This window comes from Bos mutus, chromosome X (genome assembly GCF_027580195.1).
Source record: "Bos mutus isolate GX-2022 chromosome X, NWIPB_WYAK_1.1, whole genome shotgun sequence".
Classification (NCBI taxonomy): domain Eukaryota; kingdom Metazoa; phylum Chordata; class Mammalia; order Artiodactyla; family Bovidae; genus Bos; species Bos mutus.
Window position 1 is genome coordinate 95,125,024 of NC_091646.1, and position 27,168 is coordinate 95,152,191.

The 27,168-nt window shown below is 34.1% G+C and overlaps 1 protein-coding gene across 3 annotated transcripts in view; it reads right to left on the bottom strand.

Annotated features, from left to right (window-relative positions):
- The window catches only part of CFAP47 (cilia and flagella associated protein 47), a 502,187-nt gene that overhangs the window by 83,206 nt on the left and 391,813 nt on the right, over positions 1 to 27,168 (bottom strand). For all 3 annotated transcript variants that reach the window (XM_070365964.1, XM_070365963.1, XM_070365962.1), the window contains 2 exons: positions 22,465 to 22,621; positions 18,780 to 18,878 (listed from right to left, as the gene is read on the bottom strand). In XM_070365964.1, coding sequence (XP_070222065.1) covers positions 18,780 to 18,878; positions 22,465 to 22,621 — 256 coding nt within the window. The remainder of the gene's footprint in view (positions 1 to 18,779; positions 18,879 to 22,464; positions 22,622 to 27,168) is intronic.

Below are 27,168 nucleotides of genomic sequence, written 5' to 3' on the forward strand. Positions count from 1 at the left end.
CTCAACAGCAGTATGTTGTTACACCTGAAACTTATATAATGTTATATGTCAGTTATACCTCAACTTAAACAAGGAAGTACAGGCAATGAGTATAAATAGCTCTTCCTAGGAATTCTTCTTCAAATATGAAAACAACAATGGGTTGGTAGCCACAGAGGTCAACAGATCAAAGATCACTTTTCCTGATACTTCACTCCTTTTCATTATAATTATATAATCATGGTCATACTTTATATTTCCTGTATTAACGTAGGGAAAATATATCTCCCACCTCCACTGATATTAAATATAAGTTAATTTGAACAGTGGGGTGTGGGTGAAGGGGAAATATGCAAATACATTACATTTAGATCTTGTGTTCCTTGAGTCTCCTTCAGTTACTGACTCAGCCTTTCCTTGTCTTTTATGGCCTTGACATTTTGAAGAGTATTGATAAGCTATTTTATAAAATACTCCTCAGCTTGAGTTTATCTGATATTTTCTAGTGATAAGACTAAGGAAATATATTTTGGGGAATAATATCAGAGAAATTATTTTTCCCTCTCAGTGTCCAATTATCATGGGATACATGATATTGATATATTTTATTACTGGCCATATTAATCTTTATTAATCAGTTAAAGTGATATCCTCCAGGTTTTCCAATGTAGAGTTAGTATCTCCCTTTTGTATTTAATAAATACTTTGTGGAATTACTTTGAGAAGGTACAAATACTCCCTTTCTCTTTGAATTTTCACCTTCTGTTCATCCATCAGTGGACCTGGCTTATACCATTTATGTATTCAGTAATTCTTCAGACCAGACCCCAAAACATTCACTTGATTATATTTGCTTGAATCTAAATATGAGCTTTGTCTTCTGTTCATTTGATTTCTATGCCTATGTTTAGCCACTATAAATTAATTTAGTTTTTAGGTATATCTTAAAATCTGTCAATTTGTATATAATTTTGTTCCTCCTTCTAAATGATTTTGGAAATTCTAGTTCTTTTATCTTTTCATATACATTTTATAATGAGCTTGTCAATACCTACAAAAAAGTCTGATGAGGAATAGACTGGAAATATACTGGATCTATATATCAAATTGGAGATCAGTGACATTTTAACAATATCTGGTCTTCAATCAGTGAACATGCCTATTTATTTAGCTTTATTAGATTTCTTTTGTCAATTTTTCCCACTATTCAGTATACAGTTCTTATACATAATTTTTTATATCTTTACCTAATACTTGCAGGGCTTTTTGTTATTATAAATGACATTTTTAATGTCAAATTCCAATTGTCCATTGTTAGTATATAAAAATATAACTGGCTTTTGTATATTGACTTGAAGAAGCCATAATTCTACATTTTAAATAAGTATTTTCCTGGATATGAAATTATAGATCGACAGTATTTTTTTTCTTTAATCACTAAAGATGTCATACCATTATCATCTAGATTGCATGGTTTAAGAACAGAAGTCCTTATTCTACTTTACATAATATGTCTTTTTTAAAAAAAGAAATTCTGGGGTTTCTCTCATAGCTCAGTGGTAAAGGATTTGCCATTCAATGCAGGAGACATGGGTATGATTCCTCCCTGGTCTGGGAAGATGTCACACGCCATGAAGCAACTAAGCCCGTGAACCACAACTACTGAGTCTGTGCTCTAGGGCCCGGGAACCACAACTACTGAGCCCATGTACTGCAACTATTGAAGCCCACATGCTTAGAGCCCATGCTCTACAACAAGAAAAGCCTCTCCAATGAGAAGCCGGCACATGGCAACTAGAGTAGCCTCCGCTCACCGCAACTAGAGAAAAGCCTGTGCAGCAACGAAGATCCAGCACAGCCAAAAATAAATAAATAAAGAAATTTATAAAAAAGAAAATCTGGCTACCTTCAAGGTTTTCTTTTTGTTGTTTGTTTTTTAGCAGTTTAAATATCATTTGCCAAGGTTGGAAAAAATGTTATTCTCTTTTCAAGTATTTCTTCATTTGTGGTATTCTTACAATCTCTCTGCTTTCTTGAATTGCAATTATAAGCATGTTAGGCTGTCAGTTATTGTTCTACAACTTTTCAATGTTTCTTTTTTCCTGTCTTGTTAATATTTTCCCTTTGTCTCTAAGTTACTGTAATTTCTGTTAACCTAACTTGAAAATCATAGATTCTCTCTTTTGATGTGTCAAATCTGCTGATGAATCCATCAAGGCATTTTTTATGTATTTTCATTCTTCTGTATTTTCATTTCTAGCATTTTTGTTATTTTTTAAAATAACTTCCATTCTGCTGCTGAAATTAATTCAATCTGTCATCCTGTCCATCTTTTCCATTCAAAGCTTAAAGCCATAGTAATTTGAATGTCTTCTTAGGTAGTTTGAACATCCGTATGATGTCACAGTTTGGGTCTAATAATTGATTTGTTTCTTGAGACGTCTTATTTTCCCCTTGTCATTTGACAAGGGGATATACATCTGTCTCATATATTTTTTAACTGAGAGTGATACACTTTTGTTCATGTGGGGATAGCTTGCCAAAGAGTTTTTCTTAATGTCTGCTCCACCCTCAGCTTTTGGTCTTCCCTTTGCACTGTACCTCACATAGGGTCTTCCTCCTGCAACTGTTCAGTGTTATTGTGTTACAGTTGCTTGTTAACCTTGCAGTAGATGTGGTGAGGTCAGTGTTCTCTGTGGTTCTAATTAAACTTGATTGTCATGCATTCACCATATCCTCTGTTTTGAGGGATGTGATTTTCTTACTTTTATTGTTCTTCTGCTAGCTGTTGCCCAATGTCTTACATAAATCCCTGCTCTCCCCCAAGAGTAGAAGTTTTTTCTTTTTCTGTTTTCCCCTCTGACCTTACTCTAGCTGAAATGGGTTTTTACCTATGCTCTAAGGACTTACCTATGCTCCAAGAACAATATTTGTTGTTCTTCACCATGAAGGGTAAGGCTTTTGTTCCATAGCAATATAAGAAAGAGGGTTCAGGAATATTTTCATGCCTCCTCTAAGTCTGTTCCACAAAGGATAATTTTTCAAAGTTTCTCCAGTTTTGTCTGGAGTGCCAGTGGAATTTTAGGGGGTTAAGCTACTAAGAGGATGTCACTGTCAATTTATCTTAAGCCCTTGGGATAAAAATTATGACCTTTCAGTTTTCCCATCTTTTCATTGTTTTTGACTGTGAACAGTGCTTTTTTTCCAAAGCTAAACATTTAAACATCACCGAGCAGAACATGGAAATGCCAAATGACAGATTTTTAAAATTAGAAAACTTAAAAGGTCGAGAAGTTTCTTGCCTAAGGTTATATTAATTGGTGGCAGAGTTGAGTTCATTGTAACCGTACCAGCTAAACACTATTTCTATGAACCATTTACTGGGTCATTAAAATATTTTAGTACAAAGAAACTTTCTCTGAAACATATTTCTCTTAATGGTATTTATGATAATGGAATTTTGTTTATACAGTGATACTTAAAGAAGTGCTCATTTTTAATCCATTTTGGTCTATTTCTCTTCTGTAGATCTTTATTTTCTAAAGTCACATTAGTAAAAATCTGTTTTAAATGTAGCAGTTTTATTTCTAGGTGAAATGGACTTTAACTGGAAAGAAATTATTTATATATTCTTTTAAGATACTAGTGCTTTATACTTCACTAAATATCCAGGGAGTGATAATTGAGAGAACATGGTTGTTATCTTTACAACTATTATATTCTAAAATACAAATTCTTTGAGTATGTAACTTCTATTGATCATAGCAAGGACTTCCAAATTAGAATAACATCAATATTAATAATGAAAGTAGTAGCAACAATAATAAGAGCAAAATTATTATCCTATAAATCTGTATATCCCTCTACATGTATAAAATGCTTTGAGACAGAGTTTTGGCTTTACATTTATTGTCTAGATTAATGCTGAATTAGAATACTATCTTGTCAAATCATCACTGGTATATAATTCACATTGCTTAAAGATAAACTTTCTCATTTTGAGGATTATGCATAATGCTTTATATAAACCTATAATAATTTAAAAACAAGGAAAACCATATATTTTTATTCTGGAGAAGGATTTTGGCTTTCATTCACTGGCAATAATATAATTGAGTTGGAACTACAAAATTCTCTTGAGAATTTTGTTAAACCATTTTGTGAAAATAAGCATTTAAAGTAAATGATGTGTCAGTATTTAAAGACTATAGACAGGTAATATAAGAAGAAAAAATAAAGTACTTATCCATAAGCACATAAAAAACTATAAGAATTACTGTTTAAAGATGGTTTAATAAAGTCAATGATAGAATTTTGTTCTTACTTCCCAAATACACTGATGATGGGCTATTTTTAAGCAACATCTAAATTTCTGGTTTCTTCTATATCATATTGAGAATAGAGAAAGTGACTAGTCATATTAGATATAAATACACACCATAAATATCACAAATTTTAAAAAAAGTACTGGCTAGTTATAACCAAAGTAATGAAACAACATACAGATTGACCATAAAGAAATCTTGAAGTATGTATTTATGAATATGTTATCTTATTAACATATGCATCAATTAACTAAAATACTATATAATATTAAATATATTAAGGAGTTAATATCTAAAATATGCATCAATATATTATAATCATGGTAATATTTCTTCATATAAATTAACTTATACATAACTATTGATTTAAATAATTAGTATATAATATACAATTTATATATTAATGTTGTTCCCATTCATTGGGAAAGCACTGGATTATTTTGTAAGTGATCACAACAGCTATCTAGCTAAAGGAAAAACAAATAGGAAAACCTGTACACTAAATATAAAGATAAGTTCTAGATGAATTACATATTTAAATATATTTTTTAAAACTCTACAAGAGGTTAGAAAAAAATTAGTAGTCTATTTTCACAATGTTTGAAGGAGAAAATCTTTCTAACCAAGACAGGTGACTCAGAGAATAGAAAAGAAAGGGCTATTCAATGATAAAATTGCAAAAAAAAAGAAAAAATCCTATGGGAAAATTCTATAATCAAACACAATAAACAAATAATAGATTGAAAGAAGTTATCTCCCAGGGATGTATCAAAAATGTTTTCTAAATTGAATAGCAGGCAACACTTCCAAATCCATTCTATGAAGCCACCAGTACCCTAATACCAAAACCAGATATAGATAAAGAAAAAAAAATTATAGGCCAATATCTTTCAAGAATAGAGATGTAAAAATACTCAATAAAACATTAGCAAAATCAATTCAACAATACATATAAAAGGATCATACACCATGATCTAGTTGGATTCATTCAGGTTTGCAAGGATGGTCTGACATATACAAATCAATCAATGTTACACATTATATCAGCAAAAGAAACAACAAAACTACATGATTATCTCAACAGGTGAAGAAAAACTGTTTGACAATGTTCATACTTTTATATTATTAAAATGCCCATACTACCCAAAGCAATCTATAGATTTAATGTAATCCCTATCAAAACACCCATGACATTGTTCACAGAACTAGTAGAACAAATCCTGAAATTCGTATGGAACAACAAAAGATCCAGAATTGCCAAAACAATCCTGAGGAAAAGGCACAAAGTTGGCAGCATAGTCCTTCAGACTATTCTACAAAGCTACAGTAGTCAACACAATGTGGTTTCAACACGAAACAGACATGTAGATCAGTGTAATAGAGCAGAGAGCCCCAAAGAATTCCAATCCACACATCTGTGATCAATTAATCCACAACAAAGGAGACAAGAAAACACAACGGAGGAAAGACAGTCTCTTCAACAGGTGGTGTTGGGAAAGCTACACATAAATCAATGAAATTAGAATACTTCCTTACATTATATGGGCTTCCCAAGTGGCTCAATGGTAAAGAATCTGTCTGCTATTGCAGGAGACACAAGAGATGCAGGTTCAATCCCTGGGTTGAGAAGATCCACTGGAGGAGGTCATAGTGACCCACTTTAGTATTCCTGCCTGGAAAACTCCATTGTCAGAGGAGCCTGGTAGTCCATAGGGTCACAAAGAGTCGGACATGACTGAGCAACTGTGAATGAGCACACACAGTTGCATCACACACACAAATAAACCTCAAATGGTTTAAACACTTAAATATAAGACTTGGCATCATAAAATTCCTAGAAGAGAACATAGGCAAAACATTCTGACATAAATTACAGCAATATTTTCTTAAGTCAGTCTCCCAAGGCAAAAGAAATAAAAGCAAAATAAACTAATGAGACATAATCGAACTTAAAAGCACTTGACCTTTTGGGTCGCAGCCATTCTGACTGGTGTGAAATGGTACCTCATAGTGGTTTTGATTTGCATTTCTCTGATAATGAGTGATGTTGAGCATCTTTTCATGTGTTTGTTAGCCATCTGTATGTCTTCTTTGGAGAAATGTCTATTTAGTTCTTTGGCCCATTTTTTGATTGGGTCATTTATTTTTCTGGAGTTGAGCTGTAGGAGTTGCTTGTATATTTTTGAGATTAGTTGTTTGTCAGTTGCTTCATTTGCTATTATTTTCTCCCATTCTGAAGGCTTTCTTTTCACCTTGCTAATAGTTTCCTTTGATGTGCAGAAGCTTTTAAGGTTAATTAGGTCCCATTTGTTTATTTTTGCTTTTATTTCCAATATTCTGGGAGGTGGGTCATAGAGGATCCTGCTGTGATGTATGTCAGAGAGTGTTTTGCCTATGTTCTCCTCTAGGAGTTTTATAGTTTCTGGTCTTACGTTTAGATCTTTAATCCATTTTGAGTTTATTTTTGTGTATAGTGTTAGAAAGTGTTCTAGTTTCATTCTTTTACAAGTGGTTGACCAGATTTCCCAGCACCACTTGTTAAAGAGATTGTCTTTAATCCATTGTATATTCTTGCCTCCTTTGTCAAAGATAAGTTGTCCATATGTGCGTGGATTTATCTCTGGGCTTTCTATTTTGTTCCATTGATCTATATTTCTGTCTTTGTGCCAGTACCATACTGTCTTGATAACTTTGGCTTTGTAGTAGAGCCTGAAGTCAGGTAGGTTGATTCCTTCAGTTCCATTCTTCTTTCTCAAGATCGCTTTGGCTATTCGAGGTTTTTTGTATTTCCATACAAATTGTGAAATTATTTGTTCTAGCTCTGTGAAGAATACTGTTGGTAGCTTGATAGGGATTGCATTGAATCTATAAATTGCTTTGGGTAGTACACTCATTTTCACTATATTGATTCTTCCAATCCATGAACATGGTATATTTCTCCATCTATTAGTGTCCTCTTTGATTTCTTTCACCAGTGTTTTATAGTTTTCTATATATAGGTCTTTAGTTTCTTTAGGTAGATATATTCCTAAGTATTTTATTCTTTCCGTTGCAATGGTGAATGGAATTGTTTCCTTAATTTCTCTTTCTGTTTTCTCATTATTAGTGTATAGGAATGCAAGGGATTTCTGTGTGTTGATTTTATATCCTGCAACTTTACTATAGTCATTGAGTCTACAAATAATAAATGCTGGAGAGGGTGTGGAGAAAAGGGAACCCTCTTACACTGTTGGTGGGAATGCAAACTAGTACAGCCACTATGGAGAACAGTATGGAGATTCCTTAAAAAACTGGAAATAGAACTGCCTTATGATCCAGCAATCCCACTGCTGGGCATACACACTGAGAAAACCAGAAGGGAAAGAGACACGTGCACCCCAGTGTTCATCGCAGCACTGTTTATAATAGCCAGGACATGGAAGCAACCTAGATGTCCATCAGCAGATGAATGGATAAGAAAGCTGTGGTACATATACACAATGGAGTATTACTCAGCCATTAAAAAGAATACATTTGAATCAGTTCTAATGAGGTGGATGAAACTGGAGCCTATTATACAGAGTGAAGTAAGCCAGAAGGAAAAACACCAATACAGTATACTAACGCATATATATGGAATTTAGAAAGATGGTAACAATAACCCTGTATACAAGACAGCAAAAGAGACGCTGATGTATAAAACAGTCTTATGGACTCTGTGGGAGAGGGAGAGGGTGGGAAAATTTGGGAGAATGACATTGAAACATGTAAAATATCATGTAAGAAACGAGCTGCCAGTCCAGGTTCGATGCATGATACTGGATGCTTGGGGCTAGTGCACTGGGACGACCCAGAGGGATGGTATGGGGAGGGAGGAGGAAGGAGGGTTCAGAATAGGGAACACATGTATACCTGTGGCAGATTCATTTTGATATTTGGCAAAACTAATACAATTATGTAAAGTTTAAAAATAAAATAAAATTTAAAAAAAAAAAATAAAATAAAAAAAGCACTTGTACTGCAAGGGAAACTATTAACAAAATGAAAAGACAACCTATGAAATGGGAGAAAAGATATGAAAATGATGTGACTGACAAGGGATTAATCCCTAAAATATACAAACAGCTCAATACTGAAGAAATAAACAACCCAACCAAAAATGAGGCAGAAGATCTAAATAGACGTTTCTCCAAAGAAGACATGCAGATGGCCAACAAGCACATGAAAAGATGTTCAGATCACTAATTATTAGAGAAATACAAATCAAAACCACAATGAGATATCACTTCACACTGGTCAGAATAGCCATCATCAAAAAGCCTACAAATAATAAATGCTGAAGAGAATGTGAAGAAAAGAGAACTCTCCTACACTGCTGGTGGGAATGTAAACTGGTATGGCCACTATAGAAAACAGTATAGAATTTCCTTAGAAAAAACTAAAAATAGAGTTTCCATATGATCTAGTAATCCCACTGCTGGGCATATATCCAGAAAAGATAGAAACTCTAATTTGAAAAGATACATGCACCCCAGTGTTCATAGAACACTATTTACAATAACCAGGACATGGAAACAACCCAAGTGTCCAACAACAGATGATTGGCTTAAGAAGATGTGACATATACACACACGCATGCATACACACACACACACACACAATGGAATGCTGCTCAGCCATAAAAAGAAATATTGTCATTTGCAGCAATATAGATAAACATAGAGAATATTATACTTAGTGAAGTCAGACAGAAAAAAAATATTAAGGACATCACATGTGGAATCTAAAAATAATACAAATGAATCTATATATAGAACAGAAATAAATGCATAGACATAGAAAACAAATTTTGGGTTACCAAGGAAGAAAGGGAGGAGAGGAGGTATAAATTAGAAGTAAGTGATTAATGGATACAAACTATTATACATAAAATAGATAAGCAACAAGGATTTATTTGTACATACAAATACATATTTGTATTTATAGTACATAGGGAACTATATTCAATATCTTATGATAAACTATCACTTTGCTGGTACAACTGAAACAATATTGTAAATCAACTGTACTTCAATTAAAAAAAGGTTTTCAACTGATGACATGAAAAAGTTTTGCAAATTAATGGCAGATGTAAAACAACCTAATATCATTTAAAATGGGCAAAAGTTATGAAAATACAATTTACATGAAGCCAAATGTAAACACTAATGTTAGGTCTGAAAGTTCTGCTTCCTGGAACCCAATGGGTTTCTTACAATGGTCAACTGAATGGCATCATGTTGACAACAGAGATAATAATTTTCAAAGAAAGGGGATGCTACCTAACATTTATCTGTCTACCTACACATCTATATTTAAATAAAGCTAAATTAGAATTTTTTAAGTTACATGAAAATGACTAAAAATATATTTGATTAGTTTCAGTTAGATATAGACAATTATGTGGAAAAAGAAAGGCCTGATGTTTTAAAGAAAAATATAAATAGAGCAACATGGTTAAATGTATCTTCTCTATGTGCTTTTCTGCTAGCAATCTTTAACCAAAAGTAGGATTCCCTAACATTGAGATTGCTCTGCAGACAACAATCTAAATTGAGGCTCTAAATCTTTTCTTTTAAATCGAAGATAGAATTTAATTAGCCCTTACAGAAATTATTTACATTGTGTAAAATGTTTTGAATAGTGTGCTAATCCTTTTATCACTGCATCATGGAATATCATGAGTAATAAAGTAATGTGATAGTCACTATATGAGCACTTTTAATTATATTCATCTTTCTCATTAAAATGATTCAAGGTTTTTTATTCTTGAGCAGAGAAAAGTGTTACTTTCAGTAAAGCCTTTTTGTTATCTAGGAAGCAATAAGATAAAATATAATAGTGAGCTTTTATACTTAAAATAAGGAAGAAATTATTAAGTATAAATAATCATAAAGGTATTTCGTATTATGTGACAACAAACTGTATATTTTCTATTGCGCTTGTCAAAAAGAATGAGATACATTGCCAGTACTATCACTATTTTTAAAAGGTGATCAAAATTAGTTTTAAGCATGATTTGCCCATTAGAACACTTGTAAAAATATTTTAAAAATAAAATTTAAATGTTTTTGAAGGCACAAAGCTGATGAACTAGGGAAAATACATAAAATGACACTGATACAAAGATTTAATATCACAGAAATGTCATTTCGTTCTACATATATAAAGTTGCAATTTAAATTATAACTTAAAAATAATCCCAGTAAATATTTTCTCAGGTTTTCTCTAGAGGTAGTCAAGTTTATTATAAGGTTCATACAGATAAATAAACAGGGAATAATGGCCAATAAAATCTCAGAAAGGAAGAGCAATATGACAGAGCTATCTTCAATACATACTAAAGCACATTATAAAGCCTCTCTAATTGAAACAGTGTAATTTGGGCTCTAAAAGACAGATCAGTGGAATAGTAGAGATAATTCAGAAAGAACTGAAGTACATATGGCAGTTTAGTATATGATAATGTTGGCATGTGAAATCAGTAGGGATAAGATGGGCTTTTAAATAAATCTTGAAAAAATATAGTAGACAGCCATTTGGATAAATTAGATGAAGAGAAACACCATATTCTTGGATTCAAAAACTCAATAACTTAGTATTTCTAAGATGCCAGTTGCTCACAAATTAACATATAGTTTCAATACATTTAAATTAAAGTCCTCACAAGGGAACATGTGTATATCTGTGCTCCTGTGTGTGTTTAGTAATTACTAGCTGATTCTGAAATTATTATGAAAGTCCAAAGCATCTAGAATAACTAAGACAAATTTGAAGAAGAGGAAAAATTAGAAGGGTTTATGTTACTACATATTAAGACTTGCCATATGGTAGTTGAGATACATGATATTGGTACAAAAACGTATGAACAGACAACTAGAAAGGAACAGAATCCAGAAAAAAACTCATACGCGTTCTGTCAATGGATTTAAGAAAAAAGTGTAACTGCAATTTAAGTAAGGAAAGGATGACTTTTTCTATAAGTGGTGATAGGACAATTATGTATACATAATGAATACAAATTGCTTTCAAATTGTAGTGCTGGAAAAGACTCTTGAGAATCCCTTGGACTGTAAAGAGATCAAACCAGTCAATCCTAAAGGAAATCAACACTGAATACTCATTGAAAGGACTGATGCTGAAGCTGAAGCTCTAATACTTTGGCCACCTGGTGTGAAGAGCTGACTCAATGAAAAAGACACCGATGCTGGGAAAGATTGAGGACAGGAAGAGAAGCAGGTAACAGAGGATGAGATGGCTGGACAGCGTCACTGATTAATGGACATGAATTTGAGCAAACTCTAGGAGATAGTGAAGGACAGAGGAGCCTGGCGTGCTGCAGTTCATGGGGTCACAAAGAGTCAGGACACGACTCAGCGACTGAATAATAACAAAAAAATGAATAAAATGAACCTTGATTCTGACATCTTATCATATTTAAAATTATTGAGATAAGTATCAGGAAAAGTGAACAATAATGCTTCTACTAAAAAGAAGATATATCTTTATGACTTTATGCCCCAAGCTATCAAGATTACTGCCAATATACAGTACCTAGATATCAACTTTTTGGGAGAATTGCCTTCAGCAGAAGAGAGTCACCTGACCCAGTTAAACTCCTTTCCAGGATTAGACTACATTTCATGATGAATTGATGGGGTTGGGGTGGGAGGGATGGGTGTGAGGAAATGAGATGTAAAATCCTGGCCTCCTCATCTCCAACTGGGGAGACTCTGAAGAGCTATCCTTGTTTCAATGCTTGCCAAGGTGTGAGCTGACACTTTTGTCCTCACCTCACTCTGTTCAGCTTTGTTTCATCCTCTCTCTCCCAGTGCTGCAGATCCTCATATATTGCCCACTAGTACACTTCCTGCACACCAACCTCCTTCTCAGAGACTGCTTTCCAGGAAGACTTTTTTTTTTTTGCAAGACTGGCATTTATGAAACTTCTGAGTGAAACTTGGACAGATATTTAAAGTTTTCATTTAATTTTTACTGACATTTTATAGCCATCTTCTGTTTAAAACAGAATTGCATAATTGGGTAAGAGTCCAAGCCCTACATTCAAACCCAAGTTCCAGCACATACTGTGAGTGTGATCCTGGATATAACTTATCAGCATAAGTTACACATCTCAGTATATTCATCTCTAACACAGTGCTATTAATGGTATCTATCTCCTAGGGTTGTTGTGAAGACTAAATGAATTGATATTTATATAAAGTGTTTAGTTCCTGGAAAAGAGTACATTGTACAGCTCATGACAAGTGACACTGCTTTCTACTAAAATACTATTAGGTAAATTTTTATATAGGTGATACTAGGAAATGCCAAAATTTGTGAAAGTGGTATATGAATAATAGAAATTTGCTGAGTTTTTAAATTAAAATGTTGAGTGAACAGAATATATAAAGGATTAGGGATAGCAAAAGGAGGAACAAGAGTGAGTTATTTTTTAATATAGTTAGATATAAATATAAAAGTGAAAGTGAAAGTGAAGTCGCTCAGTCATGTCTGACTCTTTGCGACCCCGTGGACTGTAGCCCACCAGGCTCCTCCATCCTTGGGATTCTCCAGGCAAGAATACTGGAGTGGGTTGCCATTTCCTTCTCCAGGGGATCTTCCCAACCCAGGGATCGAACCCAGGTCTCCTGCATTGCAGGCAGACGCTTTAACCTCTGAGCCACCAGGGAAGCCCAAAATATTGAAGTGGGTTGCCATTTCCTCCTCCAGGGGATCTTCCCAATCCAGGGATCGAACCCAGGTCTCCTGCATTGCAAGTGGATTCTTTACCACTGAGCCACTGGGAAGCCTGATATACTCTATAAAGTTGGATACTCTTAAAACATAAATATGAATATAAAAACAGATACCTACTATTCTGTAATATATCCTCTTCTAGAAAAGGTATTGATCAAGGCAACAAGACTTTCATCAATGAGTAGTTGATGAAACTTAAAATCATTTCTCTCCTAACTGTTTAACCTAAAAAGCTGTTTTCAGAAGAAAAATAACTGCTATTTATTGCTTTATTCATTTTTTAGAAATATATTTCCTGGCATGTACTGGCAGTGTGCTAGATCCTATTTCATCTAAAACTGAGAAAATCAGGAATTCATCTTGGCATTTACCTATTTTCACCTATGCAATAATACTAATAACCAATACTTGTACATAATTTTAATGTCTAGATATTTCATCACATGCACAACTGCATTTGTTCAAAAATTATCTTATCAGGAAAAAAATATCTTATTAGGTAAAATTGATTTCTACTTTTTCTGATTTCCAAAACAGGGTCTGGAGAGAACAGAAACCAGCTCAAGCTAACACAGCTTTTCCACATCACAGTAAAAAAAAATAAAAATAAAAATAATCAAGGGGGAGAAAACAAACAAACAAACAAACAGAACACAGATTCTCGCACTGCAAGTCTAATGTCCTATTCCTGCAGTGTGGCTCCCTTCCTAAAGCCCTAGGTCTAACTTTACACATATATAGATTTGTAAAGTAGTACCTACTCCCTAGTGCTATACTATGATATATAATAATGCTAATCTATGCCCCCCTCCCTTTTTCTTAACTAACACAGTCAGAGGATCCATGAAAATGTTCCAGCTAAGATTTTTTTTTTTTCCCCTCAAGAGTTTAATCTTGATTTTCCTTAAGTGACATTTGAATACTTACTAGTAAAAGAGAAAAAAAAAAATACTGCAACTCTTATACATGTCTCAGCGTTATAGAAGGATGTCTTCTGAGATCACAATTCACCTATACTCTTGTTTCATTCTTGGTTACTTGACCTAAGTAGATGTGTAGACAAGAATGAGTTTCAAAGTGAAAACCTGGCAGGTTAAGATTCTCCACTGACAGGAAGACCTTTTTTTCTCCTCCTGTCTACTTCCTGTTACCAGTTTTGACAGAAAGATAACAAAAGAACAGTGAAACTACTAAAAACAAAATGAAGTATTTAGCTATTAGTATCTATAGCTTCCCTTGTGGCTCAGCTGGTAAAGAATCCACCTGTAATGTAGGAAACCTGGGTTTGATCCCTGGGTTGGGAAGATCCCCTGGAGAAGGGAAAGGCTACCCACTCCAGTATTCTAGCCTAGAGAATTCCATGGACCGTATAGTCCATGGTGTTGCAAAGAGTTGGACATGACTGAGTGATTTTCCCGTTCCCTTTCCCTTTCATCTATAGCTTAGTATAGAACTCAGTCTAAGGAAGAAAAATTCTAGAAAAAAAAATGTTTTCTTTGAGGAATGAAATGGATGTGAACATCTTTATCCAATGTAAAAAACAGTTTCAATGGCTACGGTTGTTGCCTTGGTTTCTATCTATCGATCTATCTATCCATCCATCCATCCATCTATCCATCTATCAATCCATTCACCCACCCATTCAATTTTACTAAGGGATTTCATAAATGCAAAGGAACTTAAAATTTTAGAAAGAACTAAAATGATTTAATATGAGGAGTATTTGCAAAAATTATTTTTATCCATGTCCTTCTGTCATTATACAGACCAAAATGTTGGTAAAATCAGGTTGTGACTGGGATGATGCATAGACAAGCTTACCATGGACTGAAGCAGCAACATTCACAACTGAGGAATATATATTAGTCTTACCAGCTGTTACTTGGTTTCCCTTTAATGTCTAGCATTTAACTGAACTGAACTGAATGTACTGTCACATTACATGGCAGACCGGACAATGCAAGTTCAGAACCTCGCCACTCAGTCAGTTCATCTGAAGCATGCAGATGTAGAAAGACTTATTTTTAAGGCTACAAATGCTTTATATGGTATATGAGGCAATTTTTGCAATACAGTCAAAGAATTCCAAAGTCTTTAAAAAGCCAATAGCACTGTAAGAAACAGAGATCCCATTTCTGTTGTACTCTTAGTTTTTATGTTCTCCAACTCATCAGGGACATCCTTAACACTAATATTATATCATACAAGAATATCAGAACAAACAGAAAGTTTCTTGAAAATAAACAATCCTCTTTGGAAATTTTATTATATAGAGAAGCAGGGAATATATTTTGAAATTTCAACCCATTGCACAGACAGGGTGTCCACTGTTAGATGAAAAATCCAGCAGAAGACTGCATTAAATTTAAAAACCATTTGAAGATAGCATTAACAATATAAATTATATATAATTCCTAGTGGATTATTTAGGTTTTAATTTGAAAATATCTTAAAAATAACTTGCTGCAGAATAATGACCCAGGAATAAAAAAAAAAAGAAGCATTAAAAAAAATAAGCAAAGTCCTTTCCATATAAAATAGTTCAAAATTAGGAAAAAGATGGAAATTTTATAAACTAATTCAATAAGATTGCTGACTCTGGTAAGAGAAACAATAATTTCCATAATCTCCATATTCAACTCTATGTTTACAGTGAATGATTCCCTGCCATTTTATTAATTTTTTTACCTTTTGACCACCTTTACACAATATTTGTATTATTTAAATAAAAGTACTGCCAATGGAAACTTGGTTTTTTTCAAGCAAAAATAGACTTCATTAATATTTATAAATACTATACTCAAAAATATTAAGGAAATGATTGGTCCTGGATAAGAAGATTAAATATTATAAAGATGCAGTTCCCCTCAAATTTGTCTATAGGTTTAATGTAATTTAAATCCAGGTGTTTATTGGGACTTTTCAGAACTCGTTTATAAGTTGTTCTAATTTTTTTTTCTAGAAGGATAAAGAGATGATAAAAGGAAAGGAATGATTGAATTGACAATGAGAAAATTGAAATAAAATAAGAAAACATAAACCTGTAGGGTTTAAACTGTATGGCATTGGGCAAAGACCTGAAATACAGATCTGTGTAGCAGAGTATACATGATCTGAATATAGAATATCACATTGCAAAAATAAATAACAACAAAATAATAACTATCATTTAATTAAAAGATAGAAATCTTGCCTCTTAAGGGGGGATCAAATTAGACTGTAATTTCATAGTATAAAAACCAAAATCTGGATAAATTAAAGGAGAAAATGAAAAAGATGCCTACCTACCTGTAACTCCTTCCACATTATAAACAAAGGAGAAGAAAAAAGAAAATAGAGGTAAATTTTCAACCTATTTACAATGTACAAAGGCTTTGAAAGTGTAAAATCAATTGAAATGTAAAAGGAAGAAAATGTCTCATATTAATGAGTTGGTAAAATTGAAATATAAGCAGACATATAAATAGTTACTACAAAAACAAAGTTGTTATTTGGCATTAAGGTGGTTTCTAATTTTTTTTGTTGTTATAAATAACTCAATATCAAACATCTCTGTGAGTAAATAATCCATCTTCTGGTTATTTCTTGAAAATATCTCATCAGAAATGGAATTACTGTGTCAAAAAAGTGCTAATTTCTAAGCTTCTTTATATACATTACACAAAGTGATTTTCAGCAACTGAGAGAGTTAATTGTCAGGTAGGCTGATAAGAAGTCTGGGTCTGATAAGAAGTCCTCCTCCTCTAAGGAGGAGTGGCGGGGGGAAGAGGGGGAGGAGGAGGAGAAAAGGACAAACTTTTTTCTTTTTAACATCCCTTCATCTTAATCACGTAAATTTTTTCTTTTTTTCTTTAAGGCCAGAGCTAATGATTACACAACAAAACAACCCATCTTGCTCAAGGATATGTTTTGCCTTAAACTCTGTACCAATGATTATATAACAACAACATATCCTGTTCAAGGACATGTTTCTTGTCATCTTAAACTGTATGTTGTGAGAGTGGGTCTGATAAGACCTTTACAACCTTGAGACATTCTTTTGATTTACTGTAATAACCAACTGAAAAAGTATATAGCTCCCTTGCTGAGACTAGAGAGGGGGGCACTCTCCGACCCCCTTCTGATGTCTATGTTAGAAGCTTTCTCTGTCTTTTTTCACCGTAATAAAACTTCTATCACACAAGAACTCTGAGTGATCAAGCCTGTCCCTGATCCTGAAGCTAAACTCTCTTCTTCAGAGATCATGAATCCGACATCAATCACTGTAAGCTATAACAATTATGTAATGATTTAGTGATCCATGCTCAGTTGCATCCAACTCTTTGTGACCCAATGGACTGTAGCCTGCCAGGCTCCTCTGCCCATGGGATTTCCCAGGCAAGAAAAACTGGAGTGGGTTGCCATTTCCTGCTCCAGGAAATGGCTCTCCTCAAGCCAAGGATCAAAAACGCATCTCTTGTGTCTCTATACTTCCCTAATCAGTATTTGTGGAGAAGGAAATGGTAACCCATTCCAGCATTCTTGCCAGGGGAAATCTCATGGATAGAGGAACCTGGCAGGCTATAGTCCATGGGGTTGCAAAGAGTCAGACATGACTGAGTAACTAAACACACACACACACACACACACACACACACAATCTGTATTTGTTCCTATTTCATTGAAACAGAAAAATTTTTTTATAAAAGAAAGGAAAAAGAAAACTTAGATAGCTACAATTTAATTAACATCTATTTGACTATTAGTGACCCCGAACTTATTTTTAGTCATTGTTTGGCCATCTGTACTTTCTCTTTTGTGAACTGCAGTTCATACTTCTTTCAATATATTGCAAAGAAACAGAAAACAAAGATGCTGATATCAGACATACAGTAGTCTGGCTTTGTTAGCAAATAACTGTTTTGATGTGTAAGTTAATTTTTCTGAACTGCAATCTCCTTGATTCAATAAGAATAACACCTAAAACATGGAGTTGTTGTATCAAATGAAATAAATTAATAAGATTCAGAATGCTGATATAAATGACTAGAGTAAAAATAAGGTCATGAACCTACTTATATTTAAATGTCAGTAGTAGTTACTGATTGTAGCCATTATTTTTAAATTAATTAAGATAATCTGTATTTTATCATATTTACAATAATTATGAAGATTATTTTTTTCAATTAAAAATATTTTAAGCAAAGTCATAGCTTGTGAGCTTTAGATTTTTAAGCAACTTCATTATTTCTTATGCCTTATAATTTTTTCCTATTCATCAATATTCAAATGGGATGACTAATATATACGCACTCTATAATACATTTTCACAGAATTGTCAGCTTTGCAAAGACGGAATTATTTTTCATAAGTGTAAGCAAATTTAGCACACTAGGTGATTTTAATTTTCCAAAATCTTTGACTTACACACTTATGTATTAAGTGATGTGACATTCAATATTCAAAATCTCAGAGATAACATTTTTTTACAAGTTGTATTCATGCATTATGGAATGAAAAAGTGAAGATGTGATGACTATACATAAAGGTTATATTATCTGTATTTTTCTGTCAATGTACTAAAACAACTTGTGAAAATTTTTAACTTGTATATTTCATTTTCATTAAATATGTATTAAGACAATAAGACATATAGTTATCATCTCTGAAATGTGACAGCATATAGAATGACAGAATATAAAGGCAGAAATCCCATACCTTTTGTGTGAGTCACACCACTAATCTTGAAGGCAGAAGTCTCCTCCATGAAGCTGTCCCAGATTTGAGCCATGACAAGACGCTTGGGCTTTTCCTCACCTAATCAAAATATAAAGAGATGATAGACTTCAATGTCACATTCAAGAGGACAAAAACCAGTGGAGACTGAAATAGAATCAAAATTTCCTTTTAATGGGAAATTTTCAGATCATTTTTCAAGGTATGTTTAAGATTAGATTTAAATGACATTTCTGAAGCAGATATTCATCACTATTAATGGTTTTCTCTATAGTATTCAAAAATCAACTTATAAACCCAACTCATAAATTCTTAGAATTTTCATTTAAACTATTCAAATTAAAAGATACTAAAGAGATCATGTTTGAGTCCACCATCTAAAAATAGATTATAGTAGTTAATAATTACACATGCATAAATACACACTTTTGCAATGTTAATAATTTAAACTAACCACTACAAAAATCAATTAATTATTCAAAATGTGCTTATGGGTTATATAATAAGTACTTGCTTTTAGTGCTACCATGTATAAAAAGTACAAGTCTTTGTCGGCACTTACATTTATAATCATAAACATATTGAACTAGATGTCAGCTGGTAAGAAGGGGATTTTTGTAACATACAGTAAAATTGTATACATATTTACCATTTTGCCCATCAATACTACTTGTAGAAATACATCTTAAATATACAAAGATGTTATTTGTATAGCAAAATGCATGGGGCATATTTGTATAGCAAATTATTTGAAATAATGAAAATATTTATGTACTAGAGACTAGTTGTATATAATCAATAATGTAGCAAAAAAAAAAAAAAAAAAACCTGAGTACTAAAAGTCATAAAAATCTATGGGAAAGATGTCCATTAACCATTTTATTAGGATTTCAGACATGGGCAAAGTTAGCAAGGTGTAAAAGAAATCATACAGTATTCTACCTTTGTGTAATAGGATGAAACAGAACCATGTGTGTATATATGCATTTATCCAAATATCTCATTTTTGCAGACATAAACACAGTATGGATAAATCAGAATCAAATGATGATGGCCATCTATACAGTTGATTCAGAAATTGGTAGATGGTTGAATTACAGGAATGGTATTTCTTTAGGTAGAACATTTTATATAGATGACTTTTGAATAATATATGTTTCACAAATTCAAAAATAAATTTAGAAAGTTTGAAAAAGCAAACCTAAATTGAATTAAAATTAGAATTTAAGAAATCCTAATTAGAAATTAAGAAACTCATCTTTACATAAATTTACAACAAAACTATACAGAGTAAAAAATTAAATACTGTGGCCATTTCATTGGCATATAGTTGCTTGTAGTAAATCTCTTATGATCTTTGTCATATAAGTTAGCTATTTTTATTCTTTTTGTCAGTCATGTTTCTATATGGCCCTTCAATAATTCAGGCCAAATTATGATGCCAAGTCACCAAGGAATATGAGTACAAGAAGATATGCATATGGCAGCTAGAAAAAAAAAAGAGTCCACAGAAGAAAGGGTGAGGGAGTTAGGACAGAGAGATTCCATCATTAAGAAAAGGAAAGGAAGAATCTTTTCATAAAGTAATGAAGAAAGTGGAAGAGAGGAAGATATTAGAGGTCAGCATCTTCCTTGGTCTCCAGTCTCTTCAGGTTGAAGGAAGAAGGGGGAGAACTTTTAAGTCTAAACATTCTCCCAGGACATGGTGAGTTTACATTAAAGACTTTTAAATTAATTTTTAAAAAGAGAATACATTTTTAATTATCAAGCTTACTATTTTTTCTTGTCATATAGGAGAAAAAAAATTTAGAACAATGAAATAAAATTAAGAAATTAATTTTATTATAATGCTAAAATTTTGATCCAATATGTTTTTATAACACTCATAGTGATACAACTGCCCTCAAAATTCCATACCCTGGAAAGTTCCATTAATCAGCCTTGTGTATTCCCACACCAGGAATTGTAAGCCTGACAACTGGTACAAAGTTTACAAACACATATTTTCTTGGTGCCTACCTTAATTTATGGTTCCCAATCCAAGCCAAATATAATATCTTTTTTTATTTGAATTTTGTCAGCTGTATCTTCTTTTCCCTCCAGATATTTATTTCAACCCACTGTGCCACTCTTCAAATCTCTTACTATATCTCTTTTCCTCAGCAGATAAAAATCGTGTCCGAATCTTCGCGACCCCATGGACTGCAGCCTACCAGGCTCCTCCGCCCATGGGATTTTCCAGGCAAGAGTACTGGAGTGGGGTGCCATTGCCTTCTCCCAAATATAAAGCTAATTGCTCTTAATCCCAAAGTGCCTCTACCACCTACATTTTTATCTACATTCACATTTGTTTTAACATACCATCATCTGTTCAAAGGTAGAAACATACTTCCTGTTCAAGGCTCTTCTTTCTACCTCAACCCTGATCCCAGTTACCTCTGAGCTTTGGCCCATCAGTTAAACCCTACCAGCTTTACATCTTTTTAACTTTTGCTCAACCCTGGCTTCTTGCTTCTGCTTATACATATGCTTAAGTCTCTTCCGTATTAAAATGCTGACTTCCTTGAGCCTGCAATCAAGTTTTATTAAACAGCATGTCTCTTCTCATTATAGTTGAAGTATCAATAAGGGCATTTTACATGAAATGACATTATGTTCTTAATTTTTCTTAATTACTTCATACCAAGAGCAGGAAGAGATGATCAGGAAAGATGAGAATTCTAACAGGTAAATGACAGTGTTCAGCTTCAGCATGAATTGAAAAAAAAAAAATAGTAAACATACAATGAAGATAAGATACAATTTTCCCACAATCAGATTGACAGAAGTTAAGGAGAATGCTGATACTCAGGGCTTCCAAGGCTCAAGAAAATATACTGTAATATACTCATGATGACAGCATGAATTCCAACAGTGTAACCATTCTGTAGAGTAAACTGGTTATTTATATCATAAGCCCTAACATTTGTGTTCCTATTAGCCGTGAAATTGAACTTTATAAAAATGGATCATTGTAGTAGTAGTAGCTTTAGCAGACATGGCAATAATAGTTGAAAAGTTAAAATTATTAAAGTCCATTATTAGATTTAAAATGTGTTTCATAAAACACACAGTATAATAGTTAATCTTTATTTCAGACTCATATTATTTGGTCATTTAACAAAGTGATCAAGCACTTCACAAAACTGAATTAAAAAAATACATCTTCAAAATGATATAAAAAGAGGAACAAGCTTGGTTGGAGCCAAAATTTAATCTGATTATGCTATTTATATGGAAAATAGGCAAAGGAAACAAAATTATAACACTAGAATTTTTATAAAGTTTTGAAGAAGCATTGATATATTTGAGTAATATCATGAAAATCATAAAAATTTACTATTAATAATTTACATATTTGGGTTTCCAGATAAAATTAGGAGAATTTGACTTGGTATACAGATTCCTAATTTCTGATTCTTGCTCCATCATTTTAGAGCTGTGATTTTGGCCATGATATTGCATTTCTTACACCTTATGTTTTCTTTTTAAAAAATGATGCTGTTGAGCTAATGGATCTCTACAACGTGTCTACTATCTCTAAAATGCTTAGATTCAATGATAGAATAAGTGTGATAGAATAATAATTACAAAATAACATATGAAAGGTAAAAGGAAAACAACTTACCAGTTAGTAAGATATCGATGAAAACATCTTCTTTGGTGGGATTTTGGAAAGGTATAGGAATACATGTCTGAAGATGAAGGTATGCAGTTACTTTTTGTATTTCGTGAGGCTGGGGGAACAGTCCTATTCCGGAGATGAGGAATATCCATTCACTAAACTGTTTAAAGATAGACATACATAACATATATGTCGTAATTACCTATTTTTTATTTGTAACACTTAATAAATAAAGAACACATAAAAATTTTGGCAGAAAAAAAGTATTTTGTTAATATTTAACAAGCATCATTTTATCTTTCCTTACTTTTCCAAATTCCTTTTGATTTTGCTGAAAAATCAATGTTTTTATACTGAAAAAAAGGCCAAAGACCAGTATTCAAGTATTAAACATATTTCAATACATATAGGTTACTGATAACAATATATAAAAGAAATCTTAATGAAAACCATGCATTTCTGTTCAAGGTTTTTAAAAAAATCAATTTGTCTAACAAAATGTGTACTAAACATTGTATGAAGCTTCCAAAACATTAGAATTTCAAATGAATTTTAGATAGTTATCACATTAAAGAAAAGAAGGTGAGGCATAGACTGAAGTCTCATTAAAAAGAAGTGAGAACAACTTGTGTGCGTGCTTGTGTTCTCAGTTGGTCAGTCGTGTCCAACTCTTTGTAAGCCTGCCAGACTTGTCTGTTCATAGCACTTTCCAGGCAAGAATACTGGAGTGGGTTGCCATTTCTTCCTCCAGGGGATCTTCTTGACCCAGGGATTGAACCTGCATCTCCTGCACTGGCAGCTGGATTCTTTATGACTGCGATTGTCATATTACTTATTCCCATTATCTAGTACAGCCTATGTTTTCTTATCACATGAAATGAAAGAATGGCTCAAAATTATGCGAAGGAGACTGAAAGTGGCCACTGTTTTCATTGGCATTTCATAAACCTCTGTTTGAAAATGTTACCCTTGTATTCATTTAGAATAAAAGTCCCTTAAGACTCTGTTTTGCACTAAACACTTTACTAATGTTACTGACGAGTGAAGAGGTCATTAAATAAAAACTGACTAACAAGAAGAACTAAAGAGCCTCTTGATGAAAGTGAAAGAGGAGAATGAAAAAGTTGGCTTAACGCTCAACATTCAGAAAACTAAGATCATGGCATCCGGTCCCATCACTTCATGGCAAATAGATGGGGAAACAGTGGCTGATTTTATTTTTTGGGGCTCCAAAATCACTGCAGATGGTGATTGCAGCCATGAAATTAAAAGACGTTTACTCCCTGGAAGGAAAGTTATGACCAACCTAGACAGCATATTAAAAAGCAGAGACATTATTTTGCTAACAAAGGTCCATCTAGTCAAGGCTATGGTTTTTCCAGTGGTCATGTATGGATCTGAGAGTTGGACTGTGAAGAAAGCTGAGCACTGAAGAATTGATGCTTTTGAACCATGGTGTTGGAGAAGACTCTTCAGAGTCTTGTGGACTGCAAGGAGATCCAACCAGTCCATCCTGAAGGAGATCAGTCCTGGGTGTTCATTGGAAGGACTGATGCTGAAGCTGAAACTCCAGTACTTTGGCTACCTGATGCAAAGAGCTGATTCATTGGAAAAGACCCTGATGCTGGGAAAGATTGAGGGCAGGAGGAGAAGGGGATGACAGAGGATGAGATGGTTGGAAGGCATCACCAACTCCATGGACATGGGTTTGGGTGGATTCCGGGAGTTGGTGATGGACAGGGAGGCCTGGCGTGCTGTGGTTCATGGGGTCACAAAGAGTCAGACATGACTGAACGACTGAACTGAAACTGACTAACAATGTCCTAGTTTATCACCTCTAAAACCACAGAGATGTTTTCAAGCTTAAGTTCCAATAAAAAGAGGGAAACTTACTTTATGATTCTTTCCAAGTAGGATGGGTGGTGACAGCAAATCCATAAAATGCTGTCTTAGTTCAGTTCAGTTCAGTCGCTCAGTCGTGTCCGACTCTTCGCGACCCCATGAATCGCAGCACGCCAGGCCTCCCTGTCCATCACCAACTCCCGGAGTTCACTCAGACTCACATCCATCGAGTCAGTGATGCCATCCTGCCATCTCATCCTCTGTTGTCCCCTTCTCCTCCTGCCCCCAATCCCTCCCAGCATTAGAGTCTTTTCCAATGAGTCAACTCTTCACATGAGGTGGCCGAAGTACTGGAGTTTCAGCTTCAGCATCAGTCCTTCCAAAGAAATCCCAGGGCTGATATCCTTCAGAATGGACTGGTTGGATCTCCTTGCAGTCCAAGGGACTCTCAAGAATCTTCTCCAACACCACAGTTCAAAAGCATCAATTCTTCGGCACTCAGCCTTCTTCACAGTCCAACTCTCACATCCATACATGACCACAGGAAAAACCATAGCCTTGACTAGACGGACCTTTGTTGGCAAAGTAATATCTCTGCTTTTGAATATGCTATCTGGTTGGTCATAACTTTCCTTCCAAGGAGTAAGCGTCTTTTAATTTCATGGCTGCAGTCACCATCTGCAGTGATTTTGGAGCCCAGAAAAATAGTCTGACACTGTTTCCACTGTTTCCCCATCTATTTCCCATGAAGTGATGGGGCCGGATGCCATGATCTTTGTTTTCTGAATGTTGAGCTTTAAGCCAACTTTTTCACTCTCCACGTTCACTTTCATCAAGCGGTCTTAGTAGTGAGGATTAAAAGCAAGTTTTATCTGCATATGTCTTCAAGTGCCTGTATTACTTTTATTTAGAAATTCTATGAGCATACGTTCACTGTATTTTCACTTATGATGCCTGAGCTTGATCATACACAATTGATTGACTAGAATCAAGTATCAGGGTTCAGTTACATTAACAACTGTTTTATGTAAATTATTTCTTGGCTGTTTTATAAAACAAATCATGGATGACAGAAATTGGCTTACTTTAAACAATTGGAAATGCGCTAAACTACAAAAACAGAAGATCATGTTTTCATGTTTCACCAAGTAGTCTGGAATACTGAGCTTTTAAGTTAAACCACGCCCCACCATTCTTGGACATTAATCACTAACAATCACCCTGCTAAGTCGCTTCAGTCGTATCCGACTCTGTGTGACCCCATAGATGGCAGCCCACCAGGCTCCCCCATTCCTGGGATTCTCCAGGCAAGAACTCTGGAGTGGGTTGCCATTTCCTTCTCCAATGCATGAAAGTGAAAAGTGAAAGTGAAGTCGCTCAGTCGTGTCTGACTCGTAGTGACCCCATGACTGCAGCCCACCAGGCTCCTCCATCCATGGGATTTTCCAGGCAAAAGTACTGGAGTGGGGTGTCATTGCCTTCTCCGAAAAATGAAACAAGTGTAATTAAAAGACAGTAGATCTGGCTCACACACTGAGTAGAGCTCAAGGGCATCTGAGCTTGCTAAGAATCAAGAGAGTTTTCCATAGACACAGGCTGCAAGGACCAGACTCAGGCTGGGTAATAAAATCACTTTGATTTGATCTTTTTTTCCTTCATTTCCACTATTCTGACCTTTAGATGCAGGAAGTCACATAATCAAATATAAATAAGTAATGGAAACTATTTGAAAATAAAAATGAAATGACTGAAAACCAAGAGAAAAATCTCAGAACATAATGTTTGATATCAAAGAGAAGGCCTGTTTATCATATTTGCTGCTTACTATTGTTCCTCTTATCTTGTCATGCAGTAACACAATCTCTTTGGAACACTCTGGAAGCATATTTTGAGTTTATGATATTAACAGTTGTGATGCCCTAACCAAATTAATCTCAGGATTCAAAATCCACACAAACAACTTTAGCCTAAAGTTAGATTTTTTTTTTTTTATAATGCAGAGTTCTTCACATGGATCCAAACTGGAAACAAATGAAATAAATTATAATCCATGGCCATTTCCTTAAGTTCAGCAAAGAACCATTTTCAGAAATAGTTACAAGCACTAACAGAATAGATTTTTGATTAATCAGCTATTTAGTTGTGTGTGTTAGTTCAAATATATTCATCAGTGAAATCAAGAGAGGAACAAAAATCTATGTGAGTTTTTCCTTAGTGGTTAATGTAATTGCAAACTCACAGACTTAGAAAAGTAACCCTAAAATTTTATTTTTAAAACATTTTATTTTTATGTCTACATATTCATCATATATACTGCATTTTCAGAAAGTTTGTTAAATCAATACTTTAGGATGAAACAGTTTTGCCTGAAAAAATTGTCAGTGAGTGTTAGTTGCTCAGTCGTGTCTGACTCTTCACAACCCCACAGACTGTAGTCTGCCAGGCTCCTCTGTCCATGGAATTCTCCAGACAAGAATACTGGTGTGGGTTGCCATTTCCTCCTCCAGGGGATCTTCCTGACCCAAGGATTGAACCTGGGCCTCCTGTATTGCAGGCAGATTCTTTAACGTCTGAGCCAACAGGGAAGCCCCAAAATGTCAACTAGACGAATTAAGAGGAAGCCCTCAATGATTCAGAGATGAAAAAGGACAAAAAAAAAAAAAAAAAAAAGGCAAAAAACTAAAAAGAAAAGGCAGGAAAAATCACAAGGGTTAGGGTAATACATTGAAAAGGTTGACATGGTCTGGACTCTAGGTAAAAGGTTGACATTGATTTAAGTCTCAGTTCAGTTCAGTCACTCAGTCGTGTCAGACTCTTGTGACCCCATTGACTGCAGCATGCCAGGCCTCCCTGTACATCATCAAG